General features: G+C 39.7%; 3 protein-coding genes across 3 annotated transcripts in view; all 3 read right to left on the reverse strand.

Annotated features, from left to right (window-relative positions):
* Positions 1-2753: 2753 nt before the first annotated feature.
* Positions 2754-8335, reverse strand: LOC113504315. The gene is made up of 6 exons (XM_026886571.1): positions 8234-8335; positions 7672-7762; positions 6936-7062; positions 6106-6260; positions 5113-5190; positions 2754-4303 (listed from the first exon to the last, which is right to left on the reverse strand). Exons 1-6 carry the CDS (start codon positions 8333-8335, stop codon positions 4161-4163), a joined length of 696 nt encoding a protein of 231 aa, XP_026742372.1. The 3' UTR covers positions 2754-4160.
* A 1265-nt stretch (positions 8336-9600) lies between these two features.
* Positions 9601-12626, reverse strand: LOC113504316 (the record flags this gene model as incomplete). Its single annotated transcript, XM_026886572.1, has 4 exons — positions 9601-9773; positions 11074-11214; positions 11632-11747; positions 12451-12626. Coding segments are annotated over 4 exons (606 nt in total), but the record flags the coding sequence as incomplete, so codon positions are not given.
* Positions 12591-25589, reverse strand: part of LOC113504177 (neogenin-like) — a 191824-nt gene continuing 178825 nt past the window's right edge. Inside the window, exons 5-22 of the mRNA XM_026886345.1 lie at positions 25243-25397; positions 24864-24964; positions 24043-24130; positions 23457-23598; positions 22829-22995; positions 22174-22295; positions 21033-21417; positions 20267-20390; positions 19308-19460; positions 18758-18970; positions 18042-18266; positions 17332-17452; positions 16652-16807; positions 16124-16314; positions 15662-15727; positions 14743-14887; positions 13926-14096; positions 12591-12923 (exon numbers count right to left, since the gene is read on the reverse strand). Of these exons, the coding sequence (XP_026742146.1) occupies positions 12691-12923; positions 13926-14096; positions 14743-14887; positions 15662-15727; positions 16124-16314; positions 16652-16807; positions 17332-17452; positions 18042-18266; positions 18758-18970; positions 19308-19460; positions 20267-20390; positions 21033-21417; positions 22174-22295; positions 22829-22995; positions 23457-23598; positions 24043-24130; positions 24864-24964; positions 25243-25397 (2958 nt within the window). The 3' untranslated portion in view covers positions 12591-12690. The remainder of the gene's footprint in view (positions 12924-13925; positions 14097-14742; positions 14888-15661; positions 15728-16123; positions 16315-16651; positions 16808-17331; positions 17453-18041; positions 18267-18757; positions 18971-19307; positions 19461-20266; positions 20391-21032; positions 21418-22173; positions 22296-22828; positions 22996-23456; positions 23599-24042; positions 24131-24863; positions 24965-25242; positions 25398-25589) is intronic.

Below are 25589 nucleotides of genomic sequence, written 5' to 3' on the forward strand. Positions count from 1 at the left end.
TTAGGAACGTTTTTATACGATAAAAACACAGCTTTAAGAAAATCTCAACCCAATTTCTAGAGCAATAAAGTTTAAATTCAAAAGTAATGTGATAACTTTAAATTTTTTTTTGGAATTAAAATTATATTCTCATTCAAATAAGGTTTAATTCCCCATGTATTCATAGAAATAAAAAATGAACTATTATTAAGGAATAAGCGTAAAGGTCACTTAAATTGACCCTAATAATTTTGACCTCATTGATCTGATAACCTTTTCAATCGATTCGAGGATGACATTAACAAACGTGTGTGCTAAACTACTCAAATATTCACGCGATATACATTTTCATAGTAATTTATACAAAAAAATAATTGTATACATTCGTTGTTATCTAATATTTAGATAAGTTTTAGGAAGTGATAAAGAAAATATAAAAATAATAATAATAATAATTAACACTAGCTTTTCGCCCGCAGCTCAAAAGTCCGGGATAAAAACTATCCTATGTTCTTTCTCAAGGTCAACTCTATCTCTGTACTAAATTTCATTATAATCAGTTCAGTGGTTTAGACGTGAAAGCGTAGCAGACAGGCAGACAGAGTTACTTTCGCATTTATAATATTAGTAGGGATTTCAAATACCTAAGAAATTAATGATTACTGTTTTTTTTGTAATTTATACATAATTTATACAATTTTTTTCGACTTATTAAATATTTTGTAATCTATCGCGCGAATACGTCAATAGTTTATTTATATTAAAAATACGTGTCGTGTATGAAATTGCAAATTTACAAATATACTTAATCGTATCAAAAGATTCATTTTTACAATAATTTACTTAGAACTATCGAAGAATCGCGACTTTAGTAAAAGGGTAGAAATTTTATCTATAGAAAATTATGAAAAAACATTGTTTTAACGCGTACGATACAATGTTATGATGTCACCAATATAATATAAATACTATTAAAATAGGATGTCCAATGTAATAAATTATAACTCTTCGTAATTTTTTTTACAAAAAATAATGTATTTAAAAAGCACCCATAGAAAAAATGAAAAAAGTACTCCGATTGAGAAAAAGTACACAGAAAAAATTGATAAACATACATAATATTAAAAATCTGTTAATTTTACAAAAAAATAACATTTACATACATTACATTGGTGACAAAATTTATACATCTTCCGCAATATTTATACAAACTTAACTAATGTAGAGTACTTATACAGTTTAGCCAATGTAAGTTGTGTCCCGAATGTGCTAAAATATAGCTGTCTTTGTCTCTCTTAAGGCTTGTATACGCCGTCTTTTTCTCTCTTGTGCTACTCGCTTACTATTACAGACCATATTTAGCGTATTTTGATCGTAAAATTGATATATCGTCTGTAAACATTGTACAAATTGTCCATTTTGTTTTCTATTTAACATAAATTTAGTTATTTTAAAAGTATCCATGTTCAAAGCCCTGTCCATCTTACTTGGTCTCTGCTATCTATAGTATACCATACTTTAAGGAGGTCAACTTACACTGGCTACACCGTTTCTTTATGACTAGCTCTTTACATTAACATATACAGTGAGCCTATTTCCGCCTATTCTTGCCTATTTTTTACATACATACAATAATTAGTTTTTCAAATAGGTGTCGAAATTCCTTGACAGCTACAGACGTATTGCTCCCGTTCAAACTTGTGATTTCAAGCTAAATTCACCCTTACGACATCGCATTTAAAGTTGATTTTTGAATATAAAGACATTTGAAGAATTACAATGTTTTTAGTTTATTTGTGGGTAAGCCTCCGATTTATATTGATTAAATTTTAGTACAAATAGTGATACGCAAAATTGAACTTTATTTTAATTTCTTTAAAAGTGAATTTAGATTGAAATATTTTTTTCATATTTGAGTAAAGACATTATTTTATAGTTAGTTGAGCGGTATAGGCCGTGTAAAGAAATTGAGCGAGTTGTTTCAAGAATCGATTGAGAAATCGATTAGAATCGAGATTATCGATTTCATTTTAAAGGACATTTTAATATAACGATGATTGTAACGTATATCTGTAGTTTTAAGTTTTAATATTTTTTGCCCAACAGTAGGATTCGAAAAGTATTACGCTACAAACATCGATAGTAATAACTCAATTATTATCAGTCAAAATAAGAAATATTTATTCTAGGCTTATATCACTAAATTAATACTAAATATATACATAATTATACCTAATACATAAGATCACAAATTAATTTAAATTGTTATTGAACTATCTAAATATATCAACAATAATCTTTAGCCCAGCTGTGGGCATAAGTTCAGGGTACCTATTAACATAGGTAGGTATAATCCCACAGCTGGGCAAAGAAAATTAGATTTTCACAATTGTAGTTTACGTTTGCCCAGCACTGGGATTTTTATACCCAAATTTTAATATTTATAGTTCAAATATATTTAGATAAAACAATAAAAAAAAACTATAAATTCTCAAAAATAGGCAGTGTTGTGAAAGTCAAAAAAACTATTTAATTATAAACTTATTTTAATTAAAATTAAGTAGTTTGATGGCACGGGGATATAGTCATACAATTAAGTAAAAATGAATGTATAAATGGAATCTCATACAAAACAATTTATACAAATTTCTTTGAACAAATTGTATAAACAATTATGTATATATTTTTTAATAAATTTATTGGAAGTTGTATCGTTTTATTTTACACTTATTTTACTAAAATAATAAAGCTTTGAATGTCACTTGAAATCATTTTTCAAAATCTTTTTTTTTTCAAAATTATTTTACTTCGTTTTCGCGTTGTATTGCTGTGAACAGATTTATAAGCTCTTGTATTAAGAGTATTATATTTGTGTGAGCGAGATAGCAATATATAGCATCTCTTTTCCACGCTTAGGATAAGCGCCTTTTCAATCTTGGAGGTCTGAATTGTCACAGATTTTAAAACGGTTTTGAAGACAAAAAATTGTGCGAATTTTACAAATACAAGCAAGACATTTAAATCAACAAATCTTAGAACCACTTTTCGCAATCAGAACTATTAATACACCAAAATTTATCACTATCGATCGAGTCCTTTTTAATACGTCACAATCTTAGTCACAATATTTATATTGTTTTTAGCAAACAGCAAATAATTGCTGAATGCTTATAAATGCCCGAAATCGTCCCACTAGTAAACCAGTACTTTAAAACTGATAAGCGCCATCTATTATTATAACGCTGTACTAATTGTCTTAGTTCCGATTGAAACAACTAGATGGCGCTTTTACCAACTTTTCGAAAACACTTTAATTTGTCGTTCTATTCGCTTTAAATCGAACTCTTTCGTTATAAGTCAATCTTTCTCTTTCTCTCTCAGTTTCATGCTCTCTTTCGCGTATTTTAAATTGACTTTATTTTTTGTCTTCTTCATAAGCAACTTATGTTTGATGACGTCACAATTTTATTATTATTTTCTTCACATTATTTTCAATATCACTTCTTATTTGTATTTATTTATTTTCTATGGCTTATGCGACTCACAAGGAGAGTGACGTCACCCGTTTTTACTACTTCTGACGTCACAATTATATTTTTCTCCCGATTTCCATTCTTCATCGTGTCATAATATTGGATTTTATATAAGACTTAAATTTCTGTGTATTTTGTTCAAATTTTGAATCATCCTTTCATTGTAAATTAAGTCGTATTTGTTGACTATTAAGGTTGATTTCCAGTCGCAGTCCCATTGCTATTCGAGAAACCTGTGTCTTCTGACTGTTAGCTCGTTGTCAAAGCAATTTGAGTTTTACATACCCGTATATTAGGCTCGACTTTAGTCAACTGAGGACATTTTATAATATACATTTTTCACGTATGATTTCTTCACAATATTATCATGGCAAATCGAGTCTTATGCCTTGCTGCCTAAGGTTCTTTTTTTAATACCGGTACTAATTTCTCAAACCTCACAATATCATTACGGGAAATTGACTCTTACTCCTTTACAAGTAAATCTAGTTTTCAATACCGGTACTCCCAGGGCAGATACAATTTTCTCACCATATAATCATAGGAAATCGAGTCTTATTCCGTTGCAACAAAGTTTATATTTCAATACCGGTACTCGGATCGTTCGCGGCTGTCACGGCGAGGCTCGCAGCGGCAGCTTCGCCGGCACTAGCAGTGGAACTGCTGCTGGGTGATGGCCGAGAGGTCCTTCATCAGACCCTCGAGGTTCTGCATCTCGCGGTGAAGGCGTTCCGTCGAGCGGGACGGGGTCAGGGGTTCGAGTTCCTCCGCGCAGTGGGTTACACTGCCACCTGCGTGTCAAATGTGGAATTAAATTGAAGCTATATGGGAAGAGCTTTTTTCACTCATATACACGGTGATTTTTTAGTCGTCTTACAAAAGGAGCCCAGTTCATGTATCCGACGTAAAATACCCCTAGGCGCGATTATTATTTTTTTAAGCATCAACTAAGATAATAAGTACGAAGAAAAATTAAACAAGAGAAATCTGAAAATACTCTTAAAAATGATAAAAACGCCGCCGCCCGCACCCCTCACCATTGTTACAAGGTTCGGACCGCGCTCGCAACAGAGCTGAGTTTCTGAAAAACTACGAATTGCATCACAATATTGAATAAAAATTGCATTTTAAATTTATTCAAATCTCATAAATACAATTTTTTTTATCATGAACGTGCTCTAGTCATTGGATACACGAACTGGGCTGCTTTTGTAAGACGACTAAAAAATCACGGTGTATATTGAAGAACGACAATGCAACGCAAGTCCATTATGGTTATATGACGTCACGTTTTCGAACCTTCCGGTTTTCAATTATTTTTTACATTTTTTTCAATGTTCCTCTTCAATAGTTTGTGAAAATTATTTGTATTTTTTTACAAAATTCCCCCACTAATGAATTTAATCCTCGTGTCGCGAAGGTTTACACAAAGGCTACCAAACTCAGGACACGCATTCCTGAATCACACAGATGCTTATTCTACGCGAGGATCGAACTAAGGACACGTCGCGCATAGCATGCATATATTTGCCACTCGACTAACAGTGCATTTAATTTAAGAAGTAAGGGTAGTGGAATAAAAAACTCAAACGTATCTTACCTAATTGAAGTCTGTTAGGTATGTGTCCGGGGGACGAACTCGCGCTCTTCTTGTAAGGAGAGGTTTCTCTTACGCTCCCTGTGAATAAGATGAATGATTTTTTAAAGAATAAAATATGAAGGTATTAAAATATGGGTATGGTGTACTGCACTTCAATAGGTTAAGTGCTTGACGTTAGTTTAAGTGTGTGTTTAAAGGGATTTGTAGTATAAACAGGAAACAAAAGCCTTTTTATTATTAACACCATCTATACTAACATATAAAACTGAAGAGTTTGTTTGTTTGAACGCGCTAATCTCAGGAACTACTGGTTCAAATTGAAAAAATCTTTTTGTATTGAATAGACCATTCATCGAGGAAGGCTTTAGGCTATAAACCATCATGCTGCGACTTATAGGAGCGAAGATACAATGGAAAATGTGAAAAAAACAGGGCAGGTATAAATCATAACTAATATCTTCTACCCACGGGGACGAAGTCGCGGGCAACAGCTAGTTAAATATATAGAGTATGAACAACCTTTGCACACGTATATCTAAAAGTCGTAAGACAAGGGCTAACAGATGTATCTACAAAATGGGGTTGATGACAAGATTTTTTTCAATGTCCGTGTTGTAGTTTAGTGTATAACAATATGGACTTACGCATGACGTCGCGAAGGGTGTATGAGTCATGCGTTATTTTGCGATATCGTTTACGTTTTAATTTATATTAAGCCATTTCTCTTTAACTGTAAAGCAGTTTATCTTTATCAATATAAGTTTTTCAGAAAAAGGTACAAAAACGTGTCTGAAAGTTTTCATTTATCTGACAGAGGTACATCCCTATTGTCCGCGCCCTATCCTTATTTGTACGCTTCGCTTCCTCTACGACGTGTCTTTATCCTATGTCTTTACTATTTTTCTTGCTATTGGTATAATAATGTTGATTGGAATTGTTTCATTCACAAGCTATGGAAAACTGTTATTATTATTATTAACATCAACACAATACCTCTCGAATGTGAATGTGTAGGTGTGGAGTGGTCGCTCGCGTTGTCGCTGAGCGTGAAGCTGTGTAGCGCGTGCGAGGGCGCGGGCGCGGGCCGCCGCTGCAGCGACCCGCCCGCCGCCGGGACCGGGCCCGACTCACTGCTCAGCGAGTCGCGACTGGGGATAAATAAGGGTTAAATAAAGTCTGTATTTTGGAAAATTGTACAGAAGACATCAGTAAGGCCAACCAGACGAGATAAAGATTGAAAATAAATTTTCACGGGTTCATAACATTTTTATTTGAAAAATTATTATAAAGTCCGTATTTTGACAAAAATGAAGGAATGAACTTGTTCACAACATGGCGGATCAGACGTTGACAATCTGCTTTTTCAACCACAAAACACATAACGACCAACTGACACCATAACTATGCTGTGATAATAACCCCTCGCTATCGCTGTTTAACTCAGTAACGGTCCGCTTGTTTACGTTTTTATCTCGTCTGGCTGGCCTTACTATTTGTTTAGCAAAATAACGATAGGACAGAAAGTCGCTGAGGACAGGGACCAAGATAGATGTTGGTACTGAATTTTTTTTTGATCCTTAAGATAAAAAGTGGTCATCATCTTCCTAGCCTCTTCCCAACTAAATTGAGGTCGGCTTCCAGTTTAACTGGATTCAGTTAAGTACAAGGAGTGACTGCCTATCTGACTTCCTAAACCCAGTTACCTGGGCAACACGATACACCTTAGTAAGACAGGTTATCAGACTTGCCGCTTCTGACTACCATTAATAAAGATGTATGAATAACAGCTGAGACCCACAATATGTTAGGACGTAGTTACTCACTGTGTATAGTGTCCCAGCGGTTCATAAGCTACGTAGTGTCCTCGCTCCCGCGCCGCGCACGCGTAGATGTCGCCGCCCGGCGCCGGCGCGGAACACGCCGCGCCCAGTGGACAGCCACCTGAACCGCCTAGGACATCACAAATATTACATTTAAGACATCATTATTATTATTACTTTAAGCTTTAAACATAAGGTAGTTTAGTGGTGAGACCGTAAAACTGTCAAGTCAAAATCCTCGAGTTGTATTCCAAGGTGAGACATAGAATTTTCGAATGTTGTATGCGTTTTAACGATCAATATCACGGCTTCCGTGTTTCGGACGGCACGTACGACATTTAAACTTTAAAGGACTCAATTTTCTCCATTCCAAAATTTGTTTCTTTGCGATAAGCATTAAAATAAACATTAAAAAAAAGAGTCATCATCGTCATTCATCAAAAAAAATATTTCCGTTATTTAATGCAACGGTTTACTTACGCGTATTTATTGGGATTGCTGGACTAGTTCTGCACAATCTTGGGACTCCGCTTGGGTCCGAAACTAGTCAAGCAATCAGAATAAATACGCGTGAGTAAGCCGTTGCATCATTCAATAAGGAACCAATCTCACGACAGTTATTATACTATCAAAAATAGTCCGTTAACCAGGTTCTCTTAAACGTTACAGTAATGACTCTAAGTGCAGTTAAAAATTGATCTTTGAGTAAAATGAAATATAAAATGCTGTAGACACTTACAGGGCGCTGGTGGCGGGTGAAGCGGCGCGAGCGACGCCAGCGACGACTGCGGCGAGCCGAGCGGCGCCACGCCCGCCAGCAGGGGGGTGCTCTGTCAAGGGAAAATAAACCGAATTATTAAGAAGTTAAGGGTTCTTTTCAATGGTCTCTGACACTGGAATAATACAAAAGTCAAGTTTATGTCTGTTTTTAACACGCTTTTATTAGCTTCACTAGTAAGTATGTAAGAAAATCTCGGAATCTTAATTTGACCCACTTCCCGGTCTTCGATTAGGATGAATTTTTTTGTTTAAAGGATTGGTATTACCATTCATCTTGGAAATACTAGCCATTTGGGTACCTTTATCAGCAATGACAATTGTGCCAATGTGTTTTTTTGTATGAATCAATAATGTTAGTCAATATTGATACATAAATTCGTGTATTAAGTATAGTCGTTTATGTAAAAATATTAACTAAATCACTCATAGTATATAGGTCAATCAGTACGAAAAAAAACCTTTTTTGCTTAAGAAAAATATATTCTAAATTAATAATAATAATATCATCGGTGAATACGTACTCGTACCTGGTCTGGATGCGGCATCCGCGCGTGCGCACGTCGCTCGCACGTGTTCGCGCAGCCCACGCCGCCCACGCCCACGCCCACGCCCATGCCTGTCATTGCTGCACAGCACAGTCACCAGTTAAGTAAGTTTTAATTAATATAATATAGCCAAACTTTCACACAACGCCATCTAGTGTCAAACTAAGCAAAACTTGTATTATGAGTACTAGACAACTGATAAACATACTTATACAGGCTGTCCTAAAACTCAACGATAATCTGAGACCGGATGAAAGGCCAAGTGATAACAGATCAGGGAAAAATATAAAAAAAACCATATCACTCAGTTCAGCGATAAGAGACATTTAAAAAGTTGAAATTCGACATCCCTCGTCGCATTTTTAAGTCCTGTGATCACCAATGAGACAATTTCGCTGTGAGTATTTTAATTCCGGATTAACGATTCTATTATTCGAAACTATAAATTAATGCAATGAAAAAAATTTTTTTTTTTTTTCAAAAAATAGAAACAGGTTTTTTTTCCCTGATCTGATATCACTTGGCCTTTCATCCGGTCTCAGATTATCGTTGAGTTTTGGGACACCCTGTATGTTTCTAAATACATACATAATATAGATAAATTATACCCAGACAGAACAAATGATCGTGCTCATCACAAAAACATTTGTCCTGGGAGGGAAACGAACCCACGACCTCCGGTATAGCAGTCACCACTACTAGCCACTAGACCAACAGGCCAGTCAATACTAGTTTATTTGAAGAACAAAATTATTATTACTAGAAAAAAGCAAGCAAAACTTTAAACGAAAAATGGATGAAATAGGGAAAAAATAAGCGTGATTGTGAACGGTGAAACCACATACAATATGTTTGCAGTTAGTTACTCGTTTAAATCAAAATGGTTCAGATTTAATGTCTTGTATATGATTTGACTCATGATTTTTCGAACGCACCGAAGATGAAGCAATATAAACGAAATTCTTACATCATCTTATAATCATAATTATCTAACTTTAGTGCCCGGTCTACCTAAGTAATTATAACTTACATTCTGCATAATATTATGCAACGGAAAGTGTAAGCGATAATGATCCTTAATGTGCTAACATTAAGGCATATAGTCGCACGCAGAGCATCGGACGGTCCGAGCAACCATCTTTCAATTATTTTATACCTATATTTATATTCGAGAACTATTCCATTTGTCATAAGGGACAGCTTTAAGCGCAAGCGATAATGATCTCTAATGTTCTCACGTTTAGGCATACAGTCGCACGCATCGGTCGCAACACTACTCTCCGAGCAACATAATTTTAGACTTTGATTACCTACCCATATTTGTTTTTAATCATAACTGTCTGTTAAATTGTCACAAGTGACAGCTCAAAGCGTAAGCGATAATGATCTCTAATGTGCTCACGTTTAGGCATATAGTCGCACGCATCGCATCGGTCGCAGCGGCGGCAGAGGTCGGCGGGCGAGGCGCGCAACACGGCCGTGTCGTCGCTGCCGGCCGCGGACGCGGACCGCGAGTCTAGCAGTGCCGATTAAGCGCAAATTATATAAATGATCTGTTATTAACTTGATTTGACGATATTTTGATAAGATAGACTCCTTTTTTTTATTAGTTATTGGCTTTTATTAAGGTTTATTTGGTTAAGAAGACTTATAAAGGCATTTTTTGTGAATAAATGTATCTATAGGTATTATTCTTGATATTTCATCAAACAATTTTTAATGCGATTTATTCGACTAATTCTAACAACCGAAAATCAAAACTCAAAAAAATATTTTAAGATCTCACTGCTTGGAAAATTGAGTCTTCTTTCATATAGACAAGGATAGAAAACTGATCAATACAGACACATGATCAAACTCTTTGAGAGTTGGCGATTAAGTAAAAGGAACAACTAACATACTTGTTTCATTTGCAGCCTTTCTAGAATTTACTTTTAATAAATTTTATTTAGAGTATAAAATAGCAAAACAGTGTTACAAAAGTATTACGAATATAAAAAAAATATTAAAAGGAACAATCGTCAAATCAAGTCAAAGAAAAAAATATGGCAGGATTGATGAGAAACAAAATAAAACAATGAATGAAGATTAAAAAGGGGCGTCTACAAACATTACATGCAACATCTAACATTATATTTATTACAACAATAATTAACAGACAAGTCTAAGGCTCTAGTCTCAAACTGCAAATTGCAGTTTGATTGCAGTTGACACTGCAGTCCAATTGCTCACCGTCTGCAGTTGAAATGCATTACGTCTGTCAAGATCGTAACTCAAAATCACTGTCCGACTTTTTAAGTTATGCAATATTATTTTTGGACTTGGTCGTAGGCTCAGACTAGACAAAGTCAAATCAAGTCTTGAAAAGTCACGTTGAATTCCTCTTACTATAGGGCAGCGTATTTTAAGTAGTCAGGTCTGGCAACCACGTGCTTTGACCTGTCAGTCAGTCAAAATCAAAGGAAAATCAAAGCAAGTCAGTCCAAATCAGACTGAGTCAAACGAAACTAGTCCATATCAGACCAAACCAGTCTAAATCAGTCCATTTCACTGTTAAGTCAGCCTACATTGGTCTAAATAAGTCTATGGTCATAATAAGTCAAACGAAACTAGTCTTTATACGACCAAACCATATTAAATCAGTCCATTTCACATATTCAAGTCACCCTTCATCCATCTAAATCAGCCCGAGTCGGTCGAAATCAGCCCAAGTCAGTCTAAATCACACTCAGTCCAACAGAACGAGTCTATATACGAGCAAAGCAGATTAAACTTGACCTTTTTACAGTTATATCAGCTCATAATCGATGACTCACCGACATATGTGGGCACGTGATGGCGGCGGTCGAGCGAGGCGGGCGGCGGCGGGTGTCGCGCGGGCTCGTACTCCGCGCCCGCCGCGCGCCCCAGCGTCAGCGTCGACGACATCAGCGCCCCCTCCGCACTGCCTCCGGACACTGTGAGCGGGAGGACATAGTATACAAGCCTGCAGTCTGTGTCAATATTATAAACTAGGATTAACCCGCGGCTAAGTTCGCGTGAAAGTTGGTACGCGTTGGGGTACGCAAAAACGTTTTTTGGAACTCTTCCAATACTTTCAAGATTACGCATAAAGCTTAAATTATGATTAACTCAAATTATGGCCAACCAATAACTCATGTAATTTAATCTTATGAATTAAAGATAGAAGATAGAAGTTGAACCTGCAAAATCAGCTTCAGGTCGCTTAAACAACTAAGCTATCAAGGTCAATGACCGACCGTTCAAATTCACCCATTAGGTACACTTTTTGTCACGTCTCAATCTCCATACTCTCTTTTTAACTTCTCCTATCTACTTTTTCTCTATTCGTTATATAAATAAACTCGTCGTACTCTTACTAGCGGAGCTGTGGAGACTCTTATCCATGTGCTTCAACTCCATCTGGTCGTGATGTATCCACAGGTCCGGGGGTTTGATTCCCGCTGAGGCCGATGATTTTTGGTAGGTACTGTGAACAATATTTGAATATTTTAATTTATGTTATTGCACATAAATACACACTTGGAGAATATGTTATTGGAAAGTTCCATTTGAATATTAATACAATGAGAATATTTGTGAGGAGAAATACAAAAACAATATATCTGAGTGATGAAGAAGCAACTGCGTCTTATGATGTTGTCGTAGCAGATACGGTGCTTCTTCAAATTGACGTAGCAGGTACTACGAATCATCAGGGTTTTTGTTACGAGAGCCAACATCGAAAAACTTTCGTAGCAGGTACCACGTTTCATTGGGATAGCAAATACAACGTTTTAAAAGCAATGTATCAGCTGCAACATTTCATCAAAGTTTGTAACATAGACTCTATTTTGTCAGAGTGTGTATATATGATGATATGCGTAACAGTTCTTAAATTCGTTGTAACGCAAATTACATTCAAGTGATCAAAAATTTATCAATCCGATTTCATTTCTTTTATGTACTAATTTGATATTTTGAAGCCATCGAAAACTTACCTTTGGCAACTTCACTGAGATTGTCAATTATAGCCTGTATTCGCATATCGGATATGGCGCATCAACTATACAACGTAGCAGCAAACACGTTGCAAGCACTACGTAGCGTTACAGTCTCGTAGTAATAGTTACGTAGCACTAGTCTCGTAGCAAATCGTAGCACTAGTTACGTAGCAAGCTTGCGTAGCATACCTAGTATCTGGTGATAGCGGCGGTTGTGATCGTCGGCAGCACAGCGACAGCGCAAGCGCAGCAGCGAGCGCTAGTACTGCGCATGCGCCGCCAGCGCTCGCCCACAACCAGGCGGAGGTCGCGCTCGCCAGACCACCGCCTTCACCTGACTCTGTATATATAAATATATGGTGATATGTAATTCATTTGACGTAAAAATTACACTGCCTTAAGAAAAATAACTACAAAACGTGTCATAAATCAAAAAATACATATTAAATCATCATACAAGTTTCCCTTACCCATAGCAGTGGTATATGTGATGGGTGGACAGAAGGGCCCCAGTCCCTTGGAGTTCCGCGCCTGCAGTTTGATGAGGTAAGTGGTGCGAGGTCGGAGTCGCTCCACCCGAGCGCGGGTTCTCTCCCCGAGCGCTGCTATCGCCGTCCACTCCTCCTCCCCGCCGCGAGACACCGCGTACATTATTACGTAGCCTGGGAAAATAATAAGAACAGTCAATACTTTATTGCTTCCATAATGTAGTTCCAGGTGGTAATTTTAGGTACAATAAACAATTATGGACCCCGTAGGGCACAGCCTATGGTAGGAGAGAGGAAGAGCTCTGTTTTATACTTTATTAATTAATTATTTCGCTTTTGTGTACGACACATTGTATTCAAATTTAGTTTTCTTAACATTGTATAGGGGTGATAGGGATGAAATGCTTTTTTTCAGTGTCCGCCTTGTAGTTTAATGTATAATAATACGTGTTTTGTCATTTGTCCCCGTACATAAATTGGCCGTATTACATGAAACGCCGAATGTATTCAACGAAACGGACTACACGCATAGCCGAGCGGTTGAGGTCACCACACCAAACCCACTGTACGCGACGTGTCGCGGGTTCGATCCCCGTGTAGGACAAGCATTTGTGTGAACCCACGAATGCTTTTTCTGAGGCTGGGTGTCTTTGTGCATGTGATTTGTATGTTTGTAAAACCCCCCGCGACACAAGGATTAAATTCCTTACTACGGGAGTCGTTTTAAAAAGAAAAAAAATACTGAATTTAGGTCTTCTTGCAAAACTGTTCTCGAAACTGTTTTCTATCCCGTGAACCAGATTGAGATCATCCGCGTACAATAGGCGTTTAGCATGTTTAAGTATAGTCTCCAGATTATTTACCATTATGTTGAACCAAAGTGGTCCTAAAATTGAACCTTGACTAACGCCTGACCGAGTGTGATATAATTCACATACAAAGCAACCATGACGGACATATTGCTGCCGATCGCGCAGATAACTAGCGAACAATTTAAGGAGTTTAGGTGAAAAGCCTGTCTCGCTTAATTTGCGTAGCAACACTTTATCAACAGGATCAAAAGCTTCTTTTTAACCGAAATAAATTACAACCACTTGTATATTTTTATCCATTCTCTCCATCCATCATTAATTATTTCGTTTTTGTATTCAGTATGAGATGAGGCATAATACTGACCTGTGATGAGTCCGTTGGGCTTGGCGGGCGGCTGCCAGGCGAGGTCGAGGGCGCGCGCGGCGGAGGCGGGCGGCGGGGGCGGCGCGGCGCGGAGCTCGCGCGGGCCCGACCCCGGGGCCGCTTCCAGCGTCGTGTTGGACACCAGCATCGACCAGGCTGACTCGCGACCTCCTGCGGGGTAGGCAGGGACTGGTTAGCTGCGAGTCCGACTCGACGGGTAAGTACCGTACAAATAATATAAAGCTAAAGCTTAAAGATTTTATTTCAAATAGGCCGTTTCTCAGGCACTTTTAAAACGTTACATTACTGACTCTAGGTGCACGGTGTCAAAGTGTCATTCTTATGGAGAAGAACATAAGTTGGTAAGAATATTGGGTCATATTATATCATATTTAGCAGAATAAAGCTAAAAAGTGTGTAAGAATATTGGGTTTTCTATCACATTTATGGCTTTACCAAGGGTAACTTTACCCAGATTTTTACAGAGAATGCAGCAATGGCAATGCTTCTGGTATGACCATTCTGATGATGCTGCCTTGTGATAGACGGATTAGAAGACCACCGAGCTTTAGTAATAAGGCTTATAATTCATTTTCCTACAATCCCAAACAATCTTTAAACACAAATTCAACACATTTCTAAAGTAACTATCGTGAGAATGATTCATTATTAAATGTTGAAACGGATTACTCACGCGTATTTATCGGGAGACAAGACTAGTTTCGGACCCAACCTTCTTCATGAGCTGACGCCGCGAGTATAACTTTACATCATTTATAAGAAAAATCGACTCTGTTCCAAAAAACATAAGGCTCACCTTTGATGAGCTTCACAGCGAACTCATATTGCGTATAAGGCCGTAGTTCGTCTAGCATACAGTTGAGGTCAGTCGCGTTGAAGCTGCGCACTCGACCGCCCGCACTCGACCACCGAACTACGTAGCGACGACCATCGGTCGCCGTCTGTAGAACAAATGAAATTAAAAATATATTCCACAACCTTCACACAACGCCATCTAGTCTCAAATTAAGCAAAGCTTGTATTACGAGTACTAGAAAACTGATAACTACGTAAGTGTGCTTATCAGTTGTCTAAATGCACACATAATATACACCGTGATTTTTAGTCGTCTTACACAAGCAGCCCAGTTCATGTATCCAATGACTAGAACACGTTCATGATAAAAAAATAGGTATTTATGAGATTTGAAAAAAATTTAAATACAATTTTTATTTAATATTATGATGCAATTCGTAGTTTTTTAGAAACAAAACACAGCTCTGTTGCGAGCGCGGTCCGAGTCTTGTAACAATAGTGAGGGGCGCGGGCGGCGGCAATTTTAACATTTTTAAGAGTATATTTCAGATTTCTCTTGTTTAATTATCTTCGTACTTATTATCTTAGTTGATGATAAAAAAATAATAATCGCGTCTAGGGGTATTTTACGTCGGATACATGAACTGGGCTGCTTTTGTAAGACGACTAAAAAATCACCGTGTATATAAATTACACCCAGACACAGAACAAATCATCACACATACATTTGTCCTGGGTGGGAATCGAACCCACGATCTCCGGCACAGCAGTCATTGAATGTTTGTGAAATCCCAGCGATACATGTCTAAGCGTGGGAGTCGTTTTTTTAAAAAAACTCCATCTTGTTGTTGAAGTTTCACTTCAAATAAAGTTGTGGAATATTATTGTTATTAACTAAAGTCTATTAATATGGTTATTACCTGTCCCTTAGGTAGTGTGGGGTCTGTCCAGTACACGACTGCGGTGGTACCACTCAGCATGATTACCTGCATGTAGAAAAAGTATTAGTTGTAGAGTAAGCTAAGTTGGGTAGAAAAAATATGTAATACTAGTTGAAGCCCGCGACTCTGTCCACGTGGAATTCAGTTTACAGCGCAAGGATCCCGTTACCCCTCCATCAAATCACAATACCTGAAAACCGCTGTGCAAATATTATTTTATTATTTTAAATCTTAAATATTCAAGACAAATTTCAAAGCCGTAGTCTATTCAAAAGAAGGTCTCAAACAAACTTTGATCCCCCTTAAACTTATTCACGCGGACGAAATTACGAGCACAACAGCTCCTTTAATAATAAACAAAAACGGGTATTTCTTAAAAGGTCACATTATTACAACTATAACTGGAATAACGCCTTTATCCCCTATAACTAGACCTCTCACCTTAACCCCTACAGGGGGTATAAGCGGTGGGGGTTCATCCCTCTCGTCTTCATCGTCCCCCTCTTCATCCCCATCGTCTAATTCGTCTTCATCAGCCGCCGGGGGTTTGGTCCGCACTGTCGCATAGACAGCGGGACCCAAACCACGGGAGTTGCTCGCTCGGAGGGATATCACGTATTCCGCGTTCGATTCTGTGGGTGGGAAATTGGAATTTGTCTGAGTTTGTGGGATGAATATGTTTCTTTTCGTTACAGTAGTCAGGTTGCTTAATCAGGAATTGTAAAAAAAATGGTCCTATGCTTCCAACATAATTTGGTTAACAAGTATCCGTACAGTCGCACGGATAGCCGAGTGCGAACGAGACATTTGGTTGACTAGAATAAGTAATCAGTCTTCAATTCAATCATTTCCCCAACAAGGTGGGTATCCATGAGGATTCCGACAAATAATTGCAGGCTCCTGCCCCACCAGGTCCCCCAGCACGCCCCCTCCTCCCCCCACCTCACCAGTTACAAGCAGTGTACTGACCCAGCCCCCTGATGACGTGTGAGTGTAGATGCGCGGGCAGCTCCCGCGCGGCGTCGTCGGGCACGCCGAGCCCCCAGCCCAGCACGTAGCCCCGCACCAGCACGCCCCCCTCCTCCTCCCCCCACCACACCGAGATCCAGTCGCGCCCGGCGCGGGCTAAACAGACAAAAAAATATTATACTATTTCATCAATAGATAGTTTATAAACAAATGCATCAAAAAATTTAGATAAAAGTTTTTCTCCAATCGCGTGTGACGGTTATGCGCACTCTGTTATGTACTGAATTCAGTCTCGTATCCGGAAACTTTGAAGATTGTAGTACAAGGTAGGTTTTATCGAAATAGTAGGCGAAATTCCCTCCCATGAACATGAGGCGAGGAGGCCGACGCTCTTTAGACGTCAGCCTCCACGCAACACGAGAAAGTGACCGACCGGCTCACACTACTGGCCCGCGGTCGGTGTTTGAAGGATTGCAATGCATTGCCATACACCGTCACAAAAACTCGGATGACGTAGCACGGCGGTTCAGGTTTAGTCAGTGAGAGTCTGACACTACCCATTTCCTCCCCCTAGAGAGTGGGTGTTCATGAAGATTTCCCCGCCTTAACAAAAAAAACGTCAGAAACCCCTCTCTAGTGCAAAACGGTGTAATTGCCCAGCAGTGGGTTATGCTACGTACTGGTAAGCGGCGGCGGCTGCGGCGGCACCCTGCTCTCGTCCAGCTCCTGCCGCTGCGTGCTCGCCGTCACCCACTCCGAGAACGGACCCGAGCCGTTCACGTTGATAGCGCACACTCGGATCTAGAAAAACGTATCTAATTGATAAATTAATCTGTTTAGACAGACAGATTTCCAACAAAGATAGGTATTTTGTCTTTCAACAAAAAAACGTAACAAAATCTGGTTAGTCAGTCAGATAGATTTCAAAAAAATATTGGGTATGTATATTTTCTTTTATCACGTAAACAAATTATGACGGGGATACAGTCATTTAAATACTCGTGTGACGTCACTCACCAGTAAGGTTTTTACTCTTCTTGATTTTTATGATGTCTTAAAATGAAAAATACCTGTACAATATTTTTTTTGGAAATTTGTCTGACGGACTAAGCAGAGTCTTTGTGCTTGTATGTTTGTGAAACTCCGACACAAGAATTAAATTACCTACTTAATGGCGGAGATGTTTAATAAAGATATTCTACTAAAGTTGAAATAGTTCACTAAATTGAAAAATTCTAGCTGTCTTGAAAATAAGATTAAGTTTGCTAAATCAAAATGGATTACCACCCAGCGGTTGTGCTGGAGAACATATGGAGAGGCCTGCGTCCAGCAGTGGACAGCTATAGGCTGAGATGATGATGATATATGTAGTAAGTATTATATCTCATACCTGATAAGTAGTAGCGGTATCAAGTCCTCTCAGCTCAGCGCGACGTTGATCAGCCGGCGTGGTCAGAGAGTCAGCCTTCCGGCGTCCAGCGGTTGACCCCGGGGGGCTGCCGGCGGGCCCCGCGCCCCCCGCCGCGGCCCCCACCGCGCGGTAGCGGACCTTGTACCCCGTGAGGGCCCCGCGGTGCGTGCGGGACGGAGGGGCTTCCCAGCGGACTAGGATCGACTAGAAGGGTTGAAATTATGGTATGTTAGGTTCTTCACTTTGGTAGATGAAGGTTAGGAAAATCTGGATCAAAAATGACTACTCAATTTTATGAATGAGACAATTTTAAGATTTGTTATTAGGCAGGTGGAATTAGAAACATGTTTTATCTTTTACAACGAAAGTAAGTAAAATTAAGTAAATGAAGCTTTCTTATGACGTCACATTATATGATTTAATAATCATAAAAAAATACGTATTTAAATTTTTGCTATCTAAAGCAAAAAGCAAAGCTGACGGAATAATAATACTAATTACTTCCTTATTTATTCTGAGACAGTTCTGACAAACGGTTACACAAAACATCTTGAGGATACTTGATCCAAATACGGGAATCTGAATTCGCCCCGCATTTAGCTAAAGTAGTGATCGTAGCTCAACCTATAGGGGAACAGGAATGTGCCCAACAGTGGGACGTCTATAGACTGGTCTTATCTTTATCATTATAATACCGTAGCACTCGTAGCAACAACAGTGACGTTAGCAGGTGGGGCGGCTGGCGCATCAGCAGGCGTCTTCACTCGTAGCTCTGCGGGCGCCCCCCCCGCACCCGCTACACGTAGCACGTACGTACTGGCGGCACGCAGACCGGTGAGCGTGCTCGTGATCGTCGAGGTCGCGGGTTCCGTTTCCACCCATTGGAATTGTTCGCGGCCGCTGTCCACCTTTTGAAAATTGGACATCAAAATTTTGTTCCTCATGAAAAAATATTAAGTTAATTTCTTTCAACCCTTTTCAGACTTACAAATTAAGTACCACATGAATAATTATTAAATTAAAATTGGACCTAAAAGTGTTCCTTGAAGAACACCTTATGCGAAAACTGATTGTACTTACGTTTTAGTATTAAAAAGTTAGGTTTAGTATTTTGTAAGTACTCTAATATTGATATTCACATGAATATTATTATAAAGTATAAAATATAATTTACTTTAACAAAAGAAAAACATAACAATATCCTTATCAAATGCTTACTGCAGTTCTATTTAAAACAAATCTTACCTCAGTGTAATGTATAGAGTACTTCGTAGGCGGCGGCTGTGCTACGGGAGGGGACCACGTGAGGCGTAGCGTGTGAGGGCCCACGGCCTCCCCGCGGAGGTTCAGCGGAGGGCCGTGAGTGACCTCCTCTTCTGAGGTCCGGACTTCTACCATCTGAGAGGTGAAAATAGAAGGCATGAGTAAGATTTTTAAATCTTCCAGTCGATGGTAATCTAGAGTAAGAGACGGCAAAACGAAGAGGTATATTAAACTAAAACGTTTAACACTGTCTTAGACACCAGACGAAACCACGCACTCTTTGAAGTAGCCTTTAATTTTAGCTCATGATTAAACACTCCAGTTGGCTTTGAAACTGGTCGCATGATGCCTATAACTACGCTTGAGTAATCTTTTGTATCATCAAAGTCAAAAGTCATGGTCAAAGATAAAATTCAAACGTCAAAAGGCAAACCTCAAATTCAATAGTCAAGGAAATAAATCAAAACTATGTAAAACGTTCACAATATTTTTGCATCTTAATACGAATCAGTCTGAAATAATTTTTACAATAACGAATCAGTACCTTCAAGAGGAGCTCGTGGCTAAGCCATAACCGCATAAGTGATACGATCACAGGTTAAGCTATGCTTGACGCGGTTGGTCTGTAGATGGGTGACCATCTTCGTCATAACGAGTTCCTCCGTGTTTCGGAAGGCACGTTAAATTGTGGGTCCCGGCTGTTATTCCTACATCTTTGACAGTCGTTACAGGTAGTCAGAAGCTTGAAAAAGTCTGACAGCCAGTCTAACCAAGGGGTATCGTGTTGCCCAGGTAACTGGGTTAAGGAGGTCAGATAGGCAGTCGCTCCTTGTAAAACACTGGTACTTAGCTGAAACCGGTTGGACTGGTAGCCGACCCCAACATAGTTGGGAAAGGCTAGGCCAATGATGAATCAGTACCTTCAAACAACTAGTACTTACATCAGTAGGCGGTGAAGTGCCATGCTCAGTGTACGCCAGGACAGTGAACTGGTAGGTCGTGTTCGGTTGCAGGGAGGCCACGTTCATCTCGTGACGCGACGGACCGCCGCGGGCCACGCGCTCTCTGGGGGATTACAAGAAGATGAAATACTCAGAATCAGAATTTTATTTGCGAAAAATTAATAGACTCCAAAAATCTAAACTTAAAAATCTCCCTCATGAATCACTACATCTGTTAAAAAAAACCGCATCAAAATCCGTCAAGTAGTTTCAAAGATTTAAGTAGTCAAGGGGAAATAGGGACAGAAAAAGCGCTTCTGTTTTATAATAATATTATGATGAAGTGATATTATAAACGTGAAAGTTTGTATGTTTGGGTGTATGGATATGTGGATGTTGGTTACTCTTATTTATGTTTGTCATGCAAAACCACTGAACAGATTTTAATGGAATATAGTAGATACAGATAGTTTATAACCTTGAACACTATATAGGATGGTTTTTATCCCGATTTTATATTCCAGTGGGATTAATGTTGATTTGAAGTTGATAACTAAAATTGAATTTATTTTTTAATCCCATAAGTTTCGTATCATTAGTAGTATAAACTACAAAAACTTTTAATAAATTATTCTTTTTGCCAACTGAACTGACTGACTCCACTGGCTGACTCCGATTGGGTCCGAAACTATTCGGACAATGCCGATAAAATAACCTTTATATACTAACTATTAAAGTCAAAACTACATATTTAAACTCCACCCACCTCTCACTCCCTTTAACTTTATATATGACAGCGTATCCCGTAACTTCCTCCGCTTTATGCTGAGGCTCCTCCCAGCTCAAGGTCACGAACCGATGCTTCACGATCACCGCCTTCAGGCCCCTAGGAGCCGACACCAGACTCGCGTTCCCAGACTTCAAATCCAGATCCAGGTCCAAATCCAGACCTTCAGCAGCATGGAAATCAACATCACTATCATAGTCATCGTACTCTAAGTCTGGGCCTGAGGTGTACGCTGATGAGGTCTCGCCGAGGAAGTCCGGGTCTTCGGGCGTCGGGTCTAGAGTGTGGTCTTGGTCTGACGAGACCAGACTCGTGAATATATCGTGCGTCGAGTTTGGGACCTCGATAGTTATGTTGCTGATGTCTGGAATACAATTTGGTTAGCGGAACTAAATAAAAAAAAACGAAACAAAAATAAATTAAGAAAATAAAATGTAAAATAAAGTAAGGACAATCAATAAATTAAAAAAACAAAATATTAATAATAAAGCATAACACATAAAAACACAACAAAAATAACATAAGTCATTCTTGCTAATCGGCATTCATTTATTGCCGCAAAGAGATTTTTTATGATCTTACGATTATCACCCATAGAATCTAGGTTCAACATATTTTATCAAAAACATAACCGAAATAAGTTCCCATCTCATCGTGTTTTTCTTGCGTCAATCACAGCTGTAAAGCTCGAGGCATAGCAGACGCACAGCAAAATGTCTTCTTTAGCTGTCATCGTTTCTTCGGTATTATCACGTAGAATGTAGAAACAGAGAAATATTTTAGAACGGCACTTGTGTGTTAGTTTTTCCTACGAATTTAAGAATTATGTTTTATACGAGGGATGCTAAGACGCAAGGCTATTTTTTTTAATTTCCCGTCCTTATAATTTTGATCCCTGTTAGGTTACATAAAAACGCCCAGACTCAGGCCAAGAATTCGTGGATCACACAAAGTCTTGTCTTACGCGGCGATCGAATCCGTTCAACACGGGAGTGGTGAACTATACCACTGGATCACACAAATGCTTGTCCTACGTGGGGATCGAACCCGCGACACATGCGCGGCTGGGTTTGGCGTGATGACCTCAACCACTCGGCTATCCGTGCAGTCATATTCTTACCGTCATCTGGCGGTAGCACCATGAGCCTGACTGCGGCTATCGCGGAGCCGGCGGCGGACGTGGCCGCGCACTGGAACATGCCCGCGTCGACACGCAACACGCCTTGGATACGCAGCGATGTGCTAGAGAAGATGATGGCATGGTATTACTATATATAAGTGTTAACTTCAAATAACAAAACGCGCAAAAAATCGCATCAAAAAATTCGTCACTCTTGGCTGATAGAGTACCCCAATGGCTGGCGGTTTTGTCAAGATGATTGCTATCCATTCCAGTTGTGGTAATGATCTTTGCTTGATAAAAGCCAGCCTTCAGCGTGTCACACGAAATCTCGTAGTTTTTCAAATTTTATATGTCGTTTGGTGGAGACAAATCGGATTAAGTAGGGTATAGCATGAAGGAGGCAGTAAAAAAAAGGGGTGTGGCAACAGGCATATCTGAGAGTATGAGAGTTTTAGTACGAGGTCATGAGAGGAGAGAAGAAAGTGGAATAAAGAGGACGGCAAACGGATGTGATGGAGTATTAATCTAATCTACGCTGTCAAAATCAAAATCAAAAATCAAAAGTTTTTATTTCAAGTAGCGCCGTTTTCCGGGCACTTATAAAGGTTACAATGATGCCTCAACTCGCGCGGTGCCAAAGTGTCACACTCACCCGTCCAGCAGCGCGATGTCGTGGTTGTTGGGCGACAGCGGGTCCCCGTCCTTGAGCCACGTGACGCTGGGCGGCGGCCGCCCGCGCACCTCGCAGCGGAGCGTGACGTCACCGCGCGCGCGCGCCGCCAGCGCCCCGCTAGCGCCCATCTGCACGCGCGGGGAAGTCTGCCAAACGAACGTGTGATAATGTTGTAGTATGATAGTATAGTTTAATGTTCCACAACTTTCACACAACGTCATCTAGTCTCAAACTAAGCAAAGCTTGTATTTTGAGTACTAGACAACTGATAGGCATACTTTTATATTTCTATATGAATACATAATGAGCACGATCATTTGTTCAGTATTTACCCAGATACATAACAAATGATCATAGTTTCCACCACAGAAACATTTGTCTTGGGTGGGAATCGAGCCAACGACCTCCAGTATAGCAGTCAGAGCCACTATCTACTAGACCATCAGGCCAGAAAATAACGCTTTGAATACAACACTCAAGCCGGTAACCCAAAGGTCAACTTAGAAAAGCAGTTACGTAAAGAACAGCTACATCTTCCATCGAGGCGATGGCAAGCGTTATCCTTAACGTAATTGTCATTGCAATAGCTACTATTATTACTACATACCAAGACATGCAGCTGTGTTGTATGGTCGGCGGAGTCCAGTCGGCTGTGAGCGCGGCAGGTGTACGCGCCTGCATCTAACGCACGAGCTTGCTGCACGCGTAGAGAGCCTGATCCCACCAGGTAGAACCGTGAGTCCAAGTCACTGGGGAATAAGAAAGAAATAAATAAATGCGGACAACATCACACACATTGTTCTGAACCCAAAGTAAGTTGCTAAAGCACTTGTGTTATGGAATTCAGATACAACGAAGGTACCACAAACACCCAGACCCGGGACAATGTAGAAATGTGAATTTTTACATTGACCCGACCGGGGATCGAAACCAGGACCTTGAAACCGGTGAGTACGCCACTCGACCACGGAGGTCGTAGATAGACAAGTATATGGAGAAGGAGAAGTAAGCATAGAGGAGGAGGGCGGAGAATGAGGATTGGTGGAAAATGGAAGAAGTAGGAGGGTGGGAGACAGATCGAAAAGGAGCAATAGTCCCTACTATTGCCTCTTCGATCGAAAGGGAAGAAAATCTTTGGGGAAGAGAATGGAAAGCGAGAATATTTGGGAAACTCGAAGAGGTTTTAGTCTCACCTAAGGTCTATCGCAGCTCCATTATTAAGCCAAGTTATTTCCGGCTTCGGATTGCCCACGGCCGCGCAGTCAAAAGTCACTGATGCACCTGTAATCAAAAACACATTATTAACATCTTGATCAAAAACAATAGACTCTTGACCTATATGACCAGAATGTAGTAATACTTCTTGGTTTTACAGACATTTGAATCACATACTAAAAATAACATACAAAAATTACCTAAAATTAAAGTCCTCCTTACAGCGGAAAGCAAGCTAAGAAGGCTCGTAATATTGACACGTCGAATGAAAATGTTTTGAGTAAAAAACAGACCAGCCTTCTGATTAATAACTATTGGACCCCAGTTTCTGCTTGGCGGTAGTTCATAACGAGTTTATCCGTGTTTCGGATGGCACGTTAAATTGTAGATTTGACTATTATTTACACATCTTTGACAGTTATTACTGTTAGTACGAAGCTAAAAAGTCTGACAACCCGTGTGACTAAGGGGTATCGAATTGCCCAGGTTACTGGGATTAGGTGGTCAGATAGGCAGTCGCTCCTTGTGAAACACTGGTACTTAGTTGCACCCGGTTAGACTGGAAGTCGACCCCAAGATAGTTGGGAAAAGGCTAGGCCAATGATGAAACGATACTGAGAGTAAGAAGCTAGAAAGTCTGAGTAAGGGGTATCGTGTTGCCCAGGTAACTGGGTTGAGGAGGTCAGATAGGCAGTCGCTCCTAGCAAAACACTGGTACTTAGCTGAATCCGGTTAAACTAAAAGCCGACACCAACATAGTTAGGAATAGGATGTCGATGATGATGGTTGTATCTCTTACCTTCCATGACGGTGACGGGTTGTGGAGTGGCTATGAACCGAGGTGGAGATTCCACGTTCGGTGTCTCCGCGCTTACACGTAGCTCCGTCTCTTCACTGGTTCTGTAAAAGTACAACACACTAATATTAAAAATGCGAAAAATATCATGAGGAAAAATTCTCAGGTTTACTGGTCGTTTAATATAGGAAAGCGGTTACAAATTATCATGTACATAAATAGGGCTGTTTTAGAGGATTTTTCGAAAGGGTTATCGTAGCACCCCGTGCGTTTCAGTCAGTAAAAGTGACACTCCTTTTTGCTCAATCCAAAGCGGGAAGCGTCATTTGATGATTTCCCATCCAAAAAAGGACCTCTATCCTGTTATAGTTACAAGACTTACTTGAAGATCTGCGGGTCGTTGGCGAGCGCGACCCTGCAGGCGTAGCGCGCGCTGTCGTGGTGTCGGAGTGGTTCGATCTCGAGCGCGCCGCTCGGCGTCAGCGACATGCGAGCGCTGTCCACACGCATCGGGGAACCGTTCTTCAGCCAGGTCACCTGGGTAAAATATTCAACATCAGTGTCTATGAAGAAAATGACGGTCTGCTGGTTCGATCCCAACGCAGGTGAAGTACCAATGTGACGTTTTCACAGTTACATGTACTTCCTCAATCAAATCACTGAGAAACATCGTAAGGAGACCTAGATTACAAATATTGGATTGAAAAATCGCCAATTCGCACCAACTTA

Source organism: Trichoplusia ni, chromosome 21 (genome assembly GCF_003590095.1).
Source record: "Trichoplusia ni isolate ovarian cell line Hi5 chromosome 21, tn1, whole genome shotgun sequence".
NCBI lineage: Eukaryota > Metazoa > Arthropoda > Insecta > Lepidoptera > Noctuidae > Trichoplusia > Trichoplusia ni.